Here is an 18590-nt window from a genome sequence, read left to right as displayed (position 1 = left end):
CCATCATGTTTTGGTAGCTCAGCACTCATACTTATGAACTGTGCATATCCTATTCTAGTTTGCACCATTCAGACATCATTAAGGTACAATGTGCATCTGTCTTGCCCTTTAATGTTTAATTATTCTGTCAGAACTAATGGTTGTAGTCATATTTCAAACAATAAATCGCCTCCTTTTTTAAAACCGATGAATTATTCATTTCACACAACCTTTGCCTTGGGCACTGCTTGTAAACATACAGACATACAATGCCCCACAGGAATTCACTCTTGTTTACATCAAGGCCGCTGGTTCGTGTGCAACTTTTTTGCCTTATGCTTTCACCACTGCATAATATGTTATTACGTAAAAACAGGGAGACTGACAGTTGAAATATTTTGACATCTAATTGTGTGCACTGGTAAACAGGCTGAAATTAATGATACAAAACATGTGGACACATTTTATCTATGACAAAAATGCCAAAGTAAGCTTCAAGGTAAATTGATTCTTTTTTCGCACTTTGTATTGTTTGTATTTAGCCTTGAGGATTTGTTTGTTTGGTACAGCATCCTTTGTGAAGGTGTGATGGCTTCAGAGAGGAGCACTATTCTTCCAATTACCCATATGTCTTGTATCTGTCTACTTTCTCTTTTGTAATGTAACATGTGCTTTTTTCTTTTGAATTGTGCATACAATATCCCCAAATGAGATATAGCTACACTAAGCCTAAATATCATTAGCTTTGTAGATAACCTTTGAAAATCTACTTTGGATCTAAAAATCTCATAAAATTGATATAATTGTCAGAATCCATTCACATGACTGAGGTTTAAAATGTAACTCTTATTGTTCTCCTCGCAACACTCTGAAATAGTATCACTATATATTCCTACAGCTCTTGACATGTAGCAGATATATAACCATCATAACTCTATGTATTTATGGTTGACTTTACAATAGTTGCATAATGAGTCGTTTGGGAATATAAATTCATAAACATTTAGTCACTTCTGTTTATCTGCTTAAGGCTTTTTTTATCGCTCCAGTGTATGTGCCTACATAATACTAAAATCAACATATGCATGCCGTTTGCCACAAAATGTGTCAGGGGGTGAGACGGCAGCATTGACAGATTGCAGTAATAAATCTGGGCTGTAACAAGATGGACAGAGAATGATTGAGAGAGAGCCTACGAACGGTAAAGGGAGTGAGTCTAACGACGAAAAAGAAGCACATAGATCTTGGTCGAATGTGAGAGGCTCGGAAAGAACAAGTTGGACGGAGGGAGTGATAATGAGTGAGAAAGTTATAATGAGCGAGACTGGGAATGAGAACAGGGGGAGAGAAACAGAGTGCTGCTGAGAGCGATCATAAAGAACGTTGACCCTGGGGGCTGATTGTTGACTCATCAGTGATGTTCGCTGGAGAGTAAGATAATGCCTGGGGCCACCTTGGTACATGACTTGCTACATCCCACACAAAACCATTACCGTGTCTGTCTGCATCAGTTCACAGTTGATACACGACTCTCAGTGTGATTAACCTAATATGAACTGTGAACTCGGATCCGGCCCCACCTTGAACTTGTTTTTTCTATAGGGCGTTACCAAGCTTCTAGGAAATGAGCCTGGTGTTAAAGACTTTTGTAGTGGCCAAACAGTGTTCATTCTTTGACAGTCTGTGACGTCATGTGGGCCCAAATATAGTTTCTCAAATTGACTTACATGGGAAAAGAGAAGTCTGTATATATATATTTTTTTGTTGATATATCAATATTCCAGGCTTTGATGGAGCAGATTTGGAGGCGGGGTTTAAGGACAAAACCAGTACCCATGCTCAATGGGCCCAAGTCCCCAGGTGATCTTGTTATTTGTATACAAACAGTCAAGCCAATTTTTTGCTTTTTTAGGAAAGGACAAGACCAATGCTGTATCCAGTACTCTTCTTACATCCACAGGCTTTCCACGTAGATTTGTCTCTGGATTGTGTATGTCAAATTTGATTGTCCAGCACTCAGTTGAAAGGCTGCATTGACTGGTTTTGACAACTTATATTTTTCAAGTTAATGAGATGCTGTTTACCCGTTGAGTGTCTGTACACTTTTTTTTCAAGTCAACAAGTAAAAATCATGATGGTAGAAGGTACATCCAGAACTTGTGGTTAAAGTAGCAGGGAACATATCCTTTACGTCGTCCTACTTTCTCTTCTCTCTCGAGGTGACCATTACTTACAGCTTTCAGTCCACAGAGAGGAGATTTTTTACCCCAGATAGAAGCCTAATGGACTGTTTGCAGGTTCTGCCAAGGTGCAGCCACATACTCCGTGCCAAAGAGGCTGATACAATTTCACTGTGATAATGCGACATTAAAAATATATGTGTCTGTGCTGTCATACAATCCCTCTGGTTTCTGTAAATGAGGCTTGTGTATGCTGTCACAGCCCAAGGTCTCAGAAGACCTGCACTGCCACAAAGCAGAGACGACAGGTAGATCTTCCATAATTCATAGCCAGAAGGACAAACATATGCTGACATTTTCCTTAACTTTTGCTTCTGCCTATGCTGCAGGTGTCTTTAACAGCTTACATGGACTTTTTGCATATTTTGCCTTCAGGCACTTGTAACCAAAACAGTGGCTGTAGGCGAACATGGGCTTACATTCCAGTTACATTGGGAGTTACAGGAAATCTACTGTGGCTTTCAGGTAACATAAACAAGCAAAAGGACCCCTCTAGAGCCAGTGTTGGTTTGTTTGTTTTGCGCTTCTGCAGAAACATGGCGGTGCAACATGGTGAGCTCCATGGAAGGACCTTCTTCCTATGAAGATATGAAAGGCTTATTCTAAGCTAAAAAAACACAATATTTAATTCCGGGTGATTATACACTAATGAAAACAGTTGTGAATATGATATTCAAAGAATTGTAATAGATCCAACCAAACACTAAACATTAAACGTTTCAGTGGTTTACATTTAATCATGGCGCTGCATATAAATGACAGCTACTCTTTTACAACACTATAAGCAAAATGCCAGGTAGTAGTTGTTTAATTGGATGCATAAAAAGAAGTGGAGAAAAGCTGGGGCTGTATAGAATCCTGTCACCAGACTTTCAGAACATTGACAGAAAGAGTCCTTTTTACTTTCCGCATTTTTTATTCACCACGATGGTTTGCAAATATGCTGGCTGTACACTCTGCTTACCCTCTCACAAGATGTCCTCTTCATCTTACCTAAAGAATAATTGACTTCACTGAAACTTGACGTTGGGGGGCCTCGTTCAGCTTGACTGTTGGATCAAATCCCTTTCCCTGTCCCTTTCAGAGTGAAGGGCAGATGGAGAGAGAGGCCAAATTCATTTATATTTTCGATTATTAGTTTTATAATTTTACATGAGAACTAGAGCCTATGCTTTTACTGTTACACTCCATATAACATACAGATCAGAATGTCACCAATAATCGATGTACAAGATTTTGTTGCAATTTAGCCATATACATAAGGTAGCTTTGTTTGCATTTATGCTAAATATGTTTCATGCCTGAAACATGGAGAAAGTGGTAATCTAATTCACAATCTTCCAATAATTCACATGGTTGAGTGGTTAGCCAGTCGTCTAGGTAGTACATTTTTAATAATTACATCACAGGAAAATAATCTCTGTTTTTATAGATTTATTTTTAAATCCATATCCAGTGAAATATAATGTGGTAAACCTGTAATGGTAATTAATGGTTGTGATAGTATACATCATTGCTCATATAAATATTGTAATACTAGGTGCTAGATACACTACTTTTACCACATTGTATAAAGCCAAATTGTCCAGTGGTATCAGCTGTTTGACTGCATTGAAATAACATGAATCCGTCATGTTGTGAGGCGACAATGATAACCTCCGAGATCCCATACCTGGGACTAAAAGTAATGCTGCTGAAAAACATAACCCGCAGGCAATCCAGGAGCATATTTGTTTGTATAGGGTAACATAGCAACAGAGAAAACCTATACTTGCAGAGGCATTATGGACTTGCTTATTTGAACCCAACCAACCATACCGAACGTACAGAACATCTATGTTGCTGCTCAGAGAGACAAAAGATCATAGATGCTGGTACGCAATGTATATTTTTATTCAATAAGACCTGTTGCTACAGTACCAGTGTACATATAGGCAAGATACACTAATTCATACAAAAGGATCTCAAACTTGCACTGGGATTTGTATTCCTTGCAGGCATACCATCAACTTGACACAACCAAAAAAATATGTTCCATTGGGGCATACTCATTCATTTTGTAGAGGGATATCAAATAGCAAAGGGGACAGAGACATGGACTGAAATAGCCTTTCTAAGATGATGACATTTCTCTTCTCTGCTTTATAGTAATGAGCCTGTCTGCAGCACACGCCCTTGTTTTTGACGGTGAAAGGTCCTAAAAGCTGAGTTGATAGGAAGCCAGAAGAAAACAGAAAAGTGGAGCCAAAGTTTTTGGTGTGGGGGCGGTAACGCCAAACGGATATGTTATCTATACGCCAGCCTCTCCTGCACTTGATTTCCCTTTTATAGGGGAGCCCTTACATTTGAGTTTTCCTCTCTGCCCCACCTATAAATGTGTTATTTTACCGTCAGCTTTATGTTGACAATTCACAATCAAAGTGATTCATTACCAGGATTCCAGTTTTTGCTATTAAACATATTTTAAATGCAACTTTCTTTGCAGAAAATGGAACACTATCAAATTCAAAAGCAGCAATTACACTTGTGGTGTTCATTATATTTAATTTTTTCAACAATTATTTAAAATATTGCACAGGAAATGAGTACCCAATCACATACTTTCCAGTGATACTACTTTGCGATGGAAAGATACATTTATGTCATATTTGAATAATAGGATCACAAAACTATTACAGAAAAATACAAGCCTTGTCTTTTAGTGAATGTTGATCATTCGGCATGAATCAATCAATCAATCAATCAATGTTTATTTATATAGCCCAATATCACAAATGTTACATTTGTCTCAGTGGACTTCACAGTTTGTACAGAATATCAGTATGACAATACGACACCCTCTGTCCTTAGACCCTCACATCGTACAAGGAAACACTTCCGAAGAAAACCCACAGTTTAAAGGGAAAAATGGGAGAAACCTCAGGGAGAGCAACAGAGGAGGGATCCCTCTCCCAGGACGGACAGACGTGCAATAGATGCCGTGTGTAAATTGAAAAGATGATACATTTGCAACATAGGTAGTCCAAATGTTTGGAAATGCATGTGTATGTAATAATAAGATGAATCCACGAGGATATCCATCCAGGACTTATGATCCAGGACCACAGCAATAGGCACAGCCACGACTCAAGATCCAGGGCTCGCGATCCAGGACTCAGGACCACAGCAACATCCCGGCGTATGTAGACACCAAAAAGAAAGAAATTTGGGGAAGCTGGGTTATTCGGAACATGAGAGTACACAGGTACAGACAGAGAGAAGGAAGAAGTAAGGTGTCCCCCGACAAACTAAGCCTATAGCAGCAAAACTAGGGGCTGAATCTAATCAGCCCTAACTATAAGCTTTATCAAAAAGGAAGGTCTTAAGCGCACTCTTAAAAACGGATAGGGTGTCTGCCGCCCGAACACAAACTGGAAGCTGATTCCACAAATGTGGAGCTTGATAAGAAAAGGCTCTGGCTCCCATTGTACTTTTAGAGACTCTAGGAACAACCAACAACCCTGAATTCTTGGAACGCAATGCCCTAGTAGGACACAGTATACAGTAGGAATGTCAAACGTGTTTTAAAACACTAAATGTAAACTTTTTGATTTTCTCATGAATTAAAGCAAATACGTTGGTTTGGAAGCTACACAATATACATGTTTTTATGTAGTGTAATAGTGCCAGGTGTTTTCTTGGCACACATTACTCTTAATACCACCTGAGCACCATTTAGACCCAACCGTCGAAACTTTTTTCGCATGCATACTTGAGACAAGACTAGTCTCAAAGCACTCATCATCCCAAAATGGTTCCAGGAACATGACAGTGATCCTAATTTCCTACACTTCCCTGCACTTTCTCTAGATCCCAGCCTAATGGAGCACCTTTGAGATGTGCTGGCAAATGGATTTTCATAGTGTGAATGCACGTGCAAATATCTCTAGAAACTGTGTGTATTGAGTCAGAATGTACCAAGAAGTAGAAACCATTCCTTTGTTGCATTCATGCCTCAAATAATTTAGATTGTTTTGACATAAAAATCTCTTATGCAACTCTTGCTAGGTGTATTTTATGAAGATAATTTCTAAGTGTTAAATGTATGTGACGGTGCTCTCTTTACAACCCCTTTCTATCCTGTAAATGAATCCTTATATATGATCATCCAGAATGTATTGCTTTAATCCTATATGGTTCATTTAAACAGTCCCCTATACCATTCATATCTGTCAGAAAGCCCCCAAGGAATGAAGAAACCATCACAGCTTCTTTCAAACTGTAGGAGAATTAGATTACCATCACATGAGACTTGGATCAACCTGTAATTATACTTTTTTTTTCATTACCTAAGCCCAGCAGGCATAGCGATATAGGATATACAAATGCATGAAACTCATCATCTAATACCCAAAGTGGTGTCCGACTAAAGCGACTTAATGCTGTGGGATAATTCATGTTGTCCATTGTTCAAGTGCATTAAGTTACACTACCATGACTAGGCCCAGAGGACAAAAGATTCATCATAGTCCTGCATAAATTAGGTAACAAGTTTACAATGATTTATTGACTTAATATCTGGACGTGATTACAGCAAAGGAGCAGATTGGAGTCATGCATGGCTGGCTTTGGATTAGAGGCAGAAATGAGCAACGCTGTACTTGTGAGAGTGTGTACTCGTGTTTGTGTGTGTGTGACGTGTGTGTGTTTGTGTTCACAAAGCAGGGGAGAGCAGCCTATTAAACACAGCACGGTGTTGGTATGCTAATACCACAGCAGTGAGCCGTCCCTAAGGGGAAAATCATCTCTTATTCAGACCCTGGTTCAGCCATAGACAGCCTCACTATTCAACAGATAAAGAAACATTTATGCCTGTGCTGCTCTGTGTGAGTTCACCTTTCTTGTGTCAAAACATGTGTGCAGGTTGTCATTTGACTTTGGCCATTGTGAGTTCAGTCATTTTAAAGGCACCTTTTTTATAAACACATTTTTTGCAGAATGACAATAATTGATCCCTGAATGTAGTTGTTTGCTTTGTGATCAGCTCAATCCCCCATTGCAGCATTGCCTCCACTGGCTGTTAGGGGTGCTTTGCCTCTCAGTTTTGTTTCTTACTCTGCCTCTCACTCTCTCTCTCTCTTGTGGTGTCCGTCTTAGTTATGTGGCTGGTATAACAGTTTTACAGTGCTGTACTGCGAGGCTACATGCCAGAGGAGAGCCCAACTGCTACTGCTTAAGTGAAGACGACAGGAAGCTGCTCCATAATTCATAGCCAGAAGGACAAAACATATGCTGCCATTTTTTACCTTTCGCAATTGCCTCTGTTACCAGTGTGTTGTTTACACCTTTTCATGAGGGTCTTGTGTATTTTGCCTTTGGGCATGCAGATGTAGCTAACACATTGGCGAGAGCTATTACTGGCCAAAAACAGCCTTCCTTTGTACTTAGCAGTTTTGGTCATTGGAAGTCTGCTCCTCACATTTTGATCCAATTATAGTTAACCTGCATTTATACCAACTAGAGTGGCTACTTTAACTAGTTGTAAACCTGTTACTTTATTTTGATGACACATTTAATTCAGTTGTGTTGACAGTAACTTCTAGCATTTGTATTAGTTATAATGTTATTATGTTATTATAATTACATCTAATTTACAAACATTTTAAAAAGTGTTACTATTATTTGTGATATTAAAATAGTGAAAGTCTAAGCATAATCATTTTTCAAGGTTAATGTTTTGCTGACGCAACACATTAGTATTTATGAGATGAGATCTTGCTTTTCTGAATAGTGTGTCTAACAGCCATACCACACACCGGATGAATTTGGGAATTCAATTTTCTTTAAGAGGTTAACTATCAGGTTTTTTTAAATTATTTTATTTTCCTAATCTTGTTCCCTTAACAAATAAATCTTATGTTTTGGATTTTTTTTTCTTCTTTTTTCTAGCTCGTAGCTGAACAGAACCAACTCAGTGCCTGGAGCCTGAGCTGCAGGTTGGGTGTGAAAGGTTCTACATATGATAGGGATGGCAGAGTGTATGGTCAGTTACCTTGGTGATGTGATGGGGGTTTGCCTAAACTGTAGGAGAAGCCTGTCGTGTCCTGTACATCGCCTCATTTAACATCCAACTGTTGTTGCCTGATTGGAGACCAATATAAGCTGGCGTTTGGGAAAAACATGGTGAGCGTGCTAATGAGCTAAATGTTACAACATGTGTAAACACCAATTCTCAAAGAGTCGAAGGTGAGGGAGATGCAGTTAGTAAGAACATGCACCAACATAGAGTACAGTACTATTTAGCACATTGGCATGCACAACAGAACAGACAAAAACCTACATGTTATCACGGTAGTAGTGATCCAGTCGACCATGTCTATTCATTTGGTTAGAGACAGATCTGATTATTTTCAAGGTTGTGTACACATCGATACAATCAGGAATGCTTAATTGGAAATATTCATGCAGGAAATAATTGAGATCCTTCCAGATGAATTATCATAAATTCGCTGTTAGTTAGTTAAATGAAGATAAGAATTAATGATTTCCTTTGTGATAAACGATGATGTTCTCACATAACATTATAGAAGTTTATTTAAATGAAAGGTCAGACTCTACAAAGACATTGTCCAGATGCCCTCTTTGTGCAGTTCACACACCATGACGTTATTGGCTTGATGGCTGTACCTAGTAACATGAGTACTGTGGAAATCATTTTCCTCTGTTCTTCTGAAGAAAAGAATAACACCAAAAAGGAAGGTGTTTTGTAGTTTATATTTTTTGTTGTGCCCCCTAGTTTTGCCCAGCAGACAATCTTATTGCTTTTTTTTCCATAAGTGTTTGGAAAACGAACAGAGATTAGGTTTAGGAACGTCTTGTCCCAAGCCTTAGCTTGTTAAACAAACTCCCAAGCAAAGAAGAAGAAACTTGCATTGGCAACTTTAATTTGCAGGCTATAGCTAATTACATGCTGCACATTGTAAAGCATCCTGCAAATGTTACCTTAGATGCTGGTGTGGTTCTTACCCTTCAATACCCAAAACAACACAATGTATTCCCATGATACGGAAGCTACAGCACAAGTTTGTTTACTTTTCTTTTAGTTCTCCTGCTGGGGCTCAGCCTCACAGCTGCTGTCAATCAAACACTCACTACAAGTTCCCTCAAGCAGCTGAGAGGAAATGGAGCATTTCTGAGAAGACTAAAGACTTTCTTTCCATATTTATTTTTAATATAATGCTAACATTATCTATGATTGCAAAGAGGGATGACCAAATACGACTTCAGTTTGACTTTCAGTGTTGCACCGTTGTTTTCTGTAAAGGTTATTCTCCACATGTTAAATGCCATGGCATACAAATGATGGGTACAACGTTCAAGGGACTACCATATTATTGGTTGTTAAGATAATGTCACATCAAGGTTTGCAGCAGGTGAGCAGATAATACTTTGCTTGAGGAAATGGTGACCTATAAAAAAGATACTGTCCTGGAAGCACCAGATATGTATTGTAGCTGTTGATTACTTACTGGACTCTTGGATTATTTCTCATTTAAGTGAATTTATTTGGACATTTTGAGGACAAAGCTTGGTGTTATGACATATGGATAAACATATAACAGGTTTACAAAATCAAAGAAATAACCTGCTGGTTATATTGGAACTATTCTATACTAACATTTATTTGACATCTGTTGTAGGACGTAAATATTACTATATTATTTTCCTACATTTTCGCAAAAATATGATTTTTTTTAATATACATTTTAATCACAAGAGCGGTGACATTAGGTACCCTACCTGACTAATTGGTGGACAAGATTTCTCTAAAAGGATACAAAAATGTAATTAATTTCCCCTTATCCCCCATATACAGTATCTGAACCCCAGATTATTTTACTGACTCACACATGCAACTGCCTTATTGTATAGTGTCCCAACATATGCCAATTTTTGTTTGTAACTAAAATTCCTCGAATGGATTTGCACTAATACATGGGTGGCCAACCAGTCAGAGGTAAAGAGCCAATCATTTTAATGTGTTACTGCAAAGAGCCACATCATACACACAGGCACACATGCTGGGTGTATGTCCCCCGACCTCTCTCTCTCTTTTGCTCTCAGCCTTTCTGTGTGCTCCCTCACTTTCTTCCTCTATGTGCCCCTCTCTATTTCTCACACATACAAAATGAAAATCTAAAAATGTACAATAATTGACACACAGACACACACACTCAAAGACACACCCTCCCATAGACACACACACCCTCTCAAAGAAACACATACCTCGGCTCAGCCAGATTTCCTATAAATGTCACAGTCCAATGATATTGACAGAAATGGACTTAAACCTCTCCTACCAGTATTAAGACCAGAGGCCAGTTATTGTCAACCATTAATATCTCACACACAAACTCTCAGTTCAAAACATTTGAAAAAAGTTGTTATCATACTATGCATGTTGCTTCTTTGAAACCTGCAGAGGATGTGGAAGGGGCTCAAATGCATGAAAGGGCATATTTGCGATTTTTGTTAATAATGTAATAAAGATATACCTGGACTTTTTTCTCCCTGTCTGTATCTCACACACAGATTCATGACAGTTGTTTATAAATAATTGAAGTGTATTTGAGTTAATTCTCCTCACATGACATCTCAACTTATACCTAACCCTCTGACTGACAGAAGCTCTGCTGACAGAGATGCACTCTCTCTCTTGTTTATTTCTTTGCCGCAAATCACCAAATTCGGGAGTCCTTCTGTGTCAGTTGCCAGCTTTCCGGGAGCATGCCTTCTCACATACACATATACAACTGCAAATTGTTACCGTTTTGATTTGACAACATTATATTGAGTTATTACGGTTTTATCTGAGTTATATTTCTGCCGATCGGAAGCAGATCTCTCCCTTCACTGTCACATCACGAGTGCAGTAAAGCCCGCCTCCAGTACTGCAAATCAAATCAAATCAAATCAAGGTTTATTTATAAAGCACATTTAAAAGCGATTTTTGGTCGGGCCAAAGTGCTGTACATGTAATAACTACAATCACATAAAAACACATTTCTATAATCACAATAAAAGACAATAAATTACAGGATCTGCATTCTGATTGGCAAAAGCACTTCTTTGTTGAAACTCTGTGTAACAATAGAGAGGCGAAGTCCCTCCCCTTCCGGTTGAGCTCCATGGGACCTTATTTCGGAAAAGTTATGCATTGAAGTCAATGGAGAGAGAAAGATTATCTTTCGATCCCGTTTGAATTGTGCCACGAATTACACATATGATGTTTGTCAATTTAAAAGATAATTTTACAAGTCAAAAAAATTAAAATGTGTCGTAAAACTGTGAAGTACTGTAACACTTTTTTTGTGTGAAACCGCTCAATGAAGTACATCTCCCGTCTCGCACCACACACCAAGACGGCCGTCACGTTGGCACATTTCACTTCTTTCTTTCAGAATGAGAATACTTTTCGCATTAAAAGAGGTGAAAATCACTGCAAGTCTGGGCATGTTGAGAGCTGTACATACTCAAAAGGGGAGTTAGTCGGTTCATAAGAGCCAGCATGCGGGACCGGGATTCTGGGATTTGTAGTCTTTCTAGTTGCCTATTTTTCATAGTCTTATATTTCAACAGTTTTACGACAAACTGTGACTTTTTTGACATGGAAATTATTATTTAAGATTGACAAACATCATATGTGTAATTCGTGGCACAATTCAAAAGGGATCGAAAGATAATCTTTCTCTCTCCATTGACTTCAATACAAACTTTTTCCCAAATAAGGTCCCATGAGTCCCACCGGAAGGGGAGGGACTTCGCCTCTCTATTGGGCTGGAACTTGTGTGTTGTTAAGCCTTTGTGAACTGGGATACATATGCGCAAAAAAAAACAAAACACACAATTAAAATTCGATATGAACTGAGGAGCCGCATGAGACTGGGCAAAGAACCGCATTCGGCTCGAGAGCCGCGGGTTAGCCACTCCTGCACTAATAGTTCATGCATTTTTTAAATCATGTTTTAGCCTATTTAAAGTCTAAGTGTTATGACTAATTTGTTGGGTTGAAATCTGTTCATGGTGCCCATCTGGGGAGAGGCGCATGCAAATTAGCTCGGATACATGACCCTTAAGCAAAAGGAAGTATTCCAGTCAAAACAACATTAACCTCTGTGTTACTGGTTCAACATGTCAACTTTTCAAAGCAGCAGCCAGACTCTTGAAAGATTATTGGAAACGATAATAAAATTGTTATTATCACCAGCTTCCCTGATCATTTCCTACCAGGGAGAATACAAGCCCCAGTGAATGGGCTGCATTTCGACTTGTCATTTTTGTTTACCACACTCATGTTTTGATGTACCTCGGTTTTCTGTCCCCTTCTTTCTTTGCAGTGCTGTTTGGGCAGTTTGTGGTATTCCAGACTTTGAACAGTGATGTGGTCGAGATCTACGATGGACCCTCCACCGATTCAGCCCTTCTTTCCTCTATACATGGGTCACACTCAGGTAAAAAAAACATACCTTTGGAACCCTTAAGCGTGATGCCTTATGTTGTTTTTGACTCATAAGTCTGAGTAGTTCTGTCAAGCACAGAATTTAGTTCTGCAGGCAAGAAAGCACATTCTTCCCTCAGCTTAATTCTAATCAAATTACACTTTTTTTCAGACAAATCAAAAATCAAAAATTCTACCAGCTTAATGATGCCAAGTAAAACGATTTGTTTCCCTTCCTACATTTCTGTTATGATGATAATGAAACAATGATGATACATAATACATTGTGATTACAACAGAATTAACTACTAGGATCCCAATACAAAATAACAAAAGGAAAACCAGCTGCTGTAATTTGTTGTCACATTCTTCTTGATTACACTGTGACACACAGTAAAAAAAGAAAAAGAATCAGGTCAGTCAATTCTAGCAATAACATTGAAGATATATTGTAGATCAGATTAGACTCAAAACTAAATCATACTGACATGTTACACATAACTGAATCAATATTCTCACTCTTTTGCCCTGATTAATTTAACAGTTAATGAGGTCATGCAGAGCTTGTGTTTATAAATTGTCCAGTGTGTGTTAGTGAGTGCAACTCTTATCTGTTGACAGCATCTTCTTAAAGAGTCGATAATACTTCCTTTGATTCTGTATTTTAGGAGAGACGCTCCCTTTGAGTTCAGGAAACAAGATTACACTCAAGTTTACCACAAATGGAACAGAAACAGCCAAAGGATTTCACTTTGTCTACCAAGGTAAGGCTGCTTTTTCTTATACGTTTCCATAATTCTGATGGGGAATCTTATTTGGTGCATTGAGTGTGTTTGCTTGCTTTTGGAAAAGAAAGAGACTTTAGCCTTGCACTCATCACATAAAGGGCTTTGCAGCAGAGTGCCATTGGCTGCGGCTAGGCATGGCTGAGCAGAGCAGGATGATGTGGAGTCAAACATCCCATCCTGGCACGACCACGGGAGAGACTAATGACGTGCGAGGATATTCACAAGGGCTTCAAGATTCCTCCCTGCCTGCTTTGTCTTGCCATCTCTCTTTCTCCTGTTGTCTTTCTCCCTACCACGCCCACCCACCTCTCTTTGTCTTTCTTTCTCCTATACTCACTTCCTCCCCTCTTCTGTAGCTGTCCCCAGGACAAGCGCGTCTCAGTGTAGCTCGGTCCCTGAGCCCCGGTTTGGAAAGCGGATAGGGAACGACTTTGGCATCGGTATGGTGGTGCTGTTTGAATGCAATCCAGGCTACACGCTGCACGGCTCCAACGCCATCAGGTGTGAGGCCGTGCCCAGTGCCCTGGCCCAGTGGAACGGCACTGTGCCCACATGTGTCGGTAAGCTTCCTCATCCTCCAAACACTCGCCTCACCCCCTGCATGCACACCCTCAAACACTGACACACAGATTCAATAAGATGCAGCAGGTGTCTGACACGTTGGTGTCTGTTTTTTCAACTCATTATAAATCCTAATGCCAATCTATGGCCAGACAGTTCAGACAACAAGCAAAACACAAGGACAAACAGAACAACAAAGTGTCACATCAATTCTCTTTTCAGACAAGGGATTTCTGTTCCTGTACCTCTCCAGACAAATGGGGAAATAACTGGCATAGAGTGAATATGTCCAACACTCAGCGCTCTCGGGTTCTTTTTCTAAGTAGCCCACATCTCCCTATGCACTGCATAAACTCAGTTAACAATGTATTATGTAATGCAATTCAATAAAACAAATCTGCAATAGAAGGTGTTTCTAATACACTGCAATTCCATATGTTAATCAAGGTGGTCAAAACATTAGTAACTGCAAAACAAATGATCAATGTGATCAGATAATATAACACATAATAAAGGTTTACTCTCATGATGCATTATGCAGGCATTGTGACCATGCATTATGCATGAATACACTGAGTCACTAGTTTATCAGATACAAATAATACCTGCGATAAAGCCTGACTTTATGAACCTAAGCAAACTACTTCGCTCTATCTTCAGCTCCCCTTGATTTGACTGATTTGTATAGCTAGTTTCAGCTCATTGTTTTGCTCATTGTCCTTAACTTGTCCGCAGTGATGCACTCCCATGGCTCTCAGAATTGTTTATCACAATAGCAGCCAGTTGTTTTCAGTGAAAACACTTTTTTTTTTAAACGGTTCACTACCTACTCATTAAAAAACAGAACAAGTTAGCTACTATAGTTGCTTGTGAACAGAGATATATTTTCACAAGGAGTTGGTAGATACCAAATACAGAGCTAGAAGAGAGTAAATATGAAACTTAATTTCGCCAGGTGGCCAGGAACACACATTAATGCTAATGTTTCCCTGAACTTACTGGATACTATTGTATCTACTAGTATAAATGAGTACACACATCTTTAAATGTGTACATGGATAATAATGCATAATGTTTGAAATGTTTTGTTTGAAAAAATAACCTTTTTCAACATTTGATTTTACGAATCTGGATTATGCACAATACATTGAGATACAGGTACACATCTCTCCGCACTCATTAACAGAGAGCAATGGTGCAACAGTGGCACACATAGTACAATATATATCAGTGATGAGATTGTTTTACATACAAAATGTAAATGTCAAAATGCCAAGTACACAGGAACCAGAGGTCGTTTTTATTTTTAACATACACAAAAGGTACAGGGAATAATTAATGATCCAGTAGCACTGGATGGTCCGTGCAAGGTGTGGACCGTCTACTGAAGGGACCGGTATCTCTCTCTGCATGGCTTTTTGGCTAGCATATACAGAACCATGTACACTTAAATATACTGGCATACATATGCACACATCCATACACATGAACAGATTCACGTGCCTTGTCTGCCTTGTCATGCTGTTATCCGAACATGCAAAGGACCGTGCACTCGGTCTCCCAGAGACTCCCACATGTCTCATGGGAACATAAAGAACTGCAGCTGAAGTAGGGAAAAATCTATTGAAGTCAGGCCTTGTGCCAGCCAGCAAATAGTCCTAGTCGGTGAGTTCAGAAGATTTCAATCCAGGGTTCATCCGAGTTTACTGCCAAGTGTTGAGGGAATAGCAGTGGCACGCGCGGTTCCATTTTAAACACAGTGACTTTTTTCTTGAGATTGGATCTGGCTGCAGCATCACCCCAGCGGCAGTGTACTCGTCCAGAATAATGGATATAGTTTCATGAAATCTTCACGAAAACACTATGCTCAATTACTTAAGCCCTCTTTATGGGATATGAAGGCATAAGACACTGTTCTCCTGTGAGGCACCTGTGTTATAGAAGATATCTTTTCAGCTCCTTGTCCAGCTCTGATTAACCCGGATCCTCAGGCGACACTTGTTTCGCTCTCAATTTCACAAATACAAGGCTAGTGCGCTAAGGTTTTTTTGTTGAGTTGTGTTAGCACAAAGCTCTATCGTGATTTAATTAGCTGCGCCTGAATGGATGCATTATGTTTGTATGGCCTCTGTTAAATCTTAACGAAGAAAGTTGATTTGAATAAATTGATGTTTTGTTTCTTTCCCGGTGGAGTATGATTAGTTACAGTGAGTTCTGAATATTAAATTAAAGTAGGTGATTTCTTATTTTTTCAGTTTCAGGTGTAGGATGGAAACTCTTTAAACATCTGCATATGTCACCAACAGATGATGGAAAAGAATAAGGATCTTTTACAGGCTGCACTTAACCTGTTAAGCCCCGAGCCTGTTTTTCAGGTTTCAGGCTCGAAAATGACATGCCCAAAACAAATGACTACAACTTCACTTCTAAAAGGGTTATATGAATAATTTATTTCATCAAAGCAAGGTTACATCTGTGAGTTGGATGTAGAAGTGTCAGAATCAATATAGATTTTTCTCAGTCAGAGTAAATTCAGATGGAACATAGTCAAAAAAGGTAAATTCTTACCTCCGCCTAAAGAAAAAACATTACTTATATTGAACACCACCCTTGAATGATGGGATGGTAGACTAAAAGCTTTAGGAATCCAAACTATAACATATAATAAGTACCCTGTATCAAGATTGAGGCAAAACAAGTTAAATTTGACCTTTTTAGAGAGATTTAGCAAAAATAAGTTCCAGGCGGAATAAGCTTTCGGCACATTTGGTTCCATCAGTGCCATTTGACCTTTTTCAGGTACCAGACTATAAAAATGATGTATTACATTGAATTATCACCATTGGTATTCATTCCATCCAAATAAAAAAAATTAATAAAATTTTTTAAAAAAACGCCGACGGGGGCTTTGGGGCTTAACAGGTTAAAGCAATTTAATGGTAAATACTGATACAGCAGATGAGCATTGATGAGTGCAAAGTAGCTGAATGTTACACAAACTAAATCACTACCAAAAATCACGACTGCACAGATAGTCATGATTCATGCGGAGTGTGCCCACATAATTGAATTCTCTGTTGGCTTAAACACTTTTCGAAGGTGGCAACACGTAAACAGCTCACACTGGGCTTATTTTAAACAGTTGATTCTTGTTTTGAAATGGCCTCCAAAGACCAATTAAAGTGTCTCAGTCTGGGGGTGTGTGTTAAGGCCAGGCCAGAGTGCCTCTTTGTAGCAACGTGTCTTTAGGTCATGATGCTTTTAGGAGTTTTAGCTTCTGTAATAAAAGTGGAAATGATTGCCAGTGTGAAAAGTGTATTTATAGCACTCATGTTTATTTTATTAAGGAAGTAAGCAATACAAGTTCTAGATCAACAAATTGGATTTAAAATAATAAAAAATAAACTTTCCACCACCCATCTCTCTAAAACCTTACAACATCATACAAAAGGCAATTTGTGTTTTGTAAATATATTTATTTTTTTGTCATCATACCTTATCATATCCATTTCGCTCACTTATCCATAATAGGTTTGACATACTAGCTGATATTGGTCATTTTTTAAGAACTAACCAAAACATAATTTTACCCTGAGAAAGGGTGCAGTCACATTTTCTCCACATTAAATTGAAATTAGACATCTTAAACTATTTTGACTTTGTCAAAGGTCTTGCTTGTCTGTCTTGAAGCAAACTAACTTTGAAAATTTGGCAGGGGTGTTTGCTTTGATGCTTAATGATTCAAAGAAAGCTTTAAGTTTGCATTTAGAATAAACTGTTAAACTCTACAGCTTATAATTAAGAAAGAGGTAAGATAACGGGAAACATTGATATACCGTAAACAAGATAATATAATAAGATTGACAAAAGACAGTTTTTGACTGCATATTTGGCATATGAGTTTAATCTTGTATATATATAACATTTATAAGATGCATGGTTCCCAAAACCAAACAAGTATTGCAAGCCATTAAGAATACATACCTAAAATATTGCATATAAAAAGAGCATGTGATGTAAAACACTTATGTCGTACACACACACAATGTGCGGATCCGTTTTTGATTTCTTGATTAAAACACTTCTAATGAAAAGTTTCTGCCTATCAGATGGTGTTAAATAGTGTCTCCTAATGTGTGTACTCCCCACGCTTGTCTACCTGCAGTAACTCTGACATATGAGCCTGCCGCAGATTGAGATGGGTGTGGAGCATTCCACGCTTTTATGAGTGTCATGATTTCTAATCTTGCTCGACCAATTACATTAACTGACAGCTCAGGGGACTCGAAGGAGCTGTTACATGATACTAAAATACTGAGTCTCTCTGTGGAATGAGTCTGTTTCCTGTTGTCAAGATCCTGTTCTCACGCTAAAATAATTCAAGCCGTATAAATAAGTACAAAACAGAAGAGGAGTATATTTATTATTCTTAAATTCAGTCGTTTTCTTTCTGAAATGAAGGTTGGAAGCAAACCAGATCTGATGAAAGACTCCTTTTTTGTGTATTTCTATATTTAACATCACATTTTTTATAAAGGAGATTTT

General features: G+C 38.6%; 1 protein-coding gene across 1 annotated transcript in view; it reads left to right on the top strand.

Moving 5' to 3' along the window:
- LOC117480538 (CUB and sushi domain-containing protein 3-like) overlaps window positions 1-18590 on the top strand; it is a 217382-nt gene that overhangs the window by 97440 nt on the left and 101352 nt on the right. The window contains 3 exon segments of the mRNA XM_034127877.1: window positions 12596-12709; window positions 13365-13460; window positions 13841-14044. Coding sequence (XP_033983768.1) covers window positions 12596-12709; window positions 13365-13460; window positions 13841-14044 — 414 coding nt within the window.

Source organism: Trematomus bernacchii, unplaced genomic scaffold, assembly GCF_902827165.1.
Source record: "Trematomus bernacchii unplaced genomic scaffold, fTreBer1.1, whole genome shotgun sequence".
Taxonomy (NCBI): domain Eukaryota; kingdom Metazoa; phylum Chordata; class Actinopteri; order Perciformes; family Nototheniidae; genus Trematomus; species Trematomus bernacchii.
Note: the sequence above shows the minus strand (reverse complement) of the source record. Positions and strands in the feature narration are given on the sequence as shown.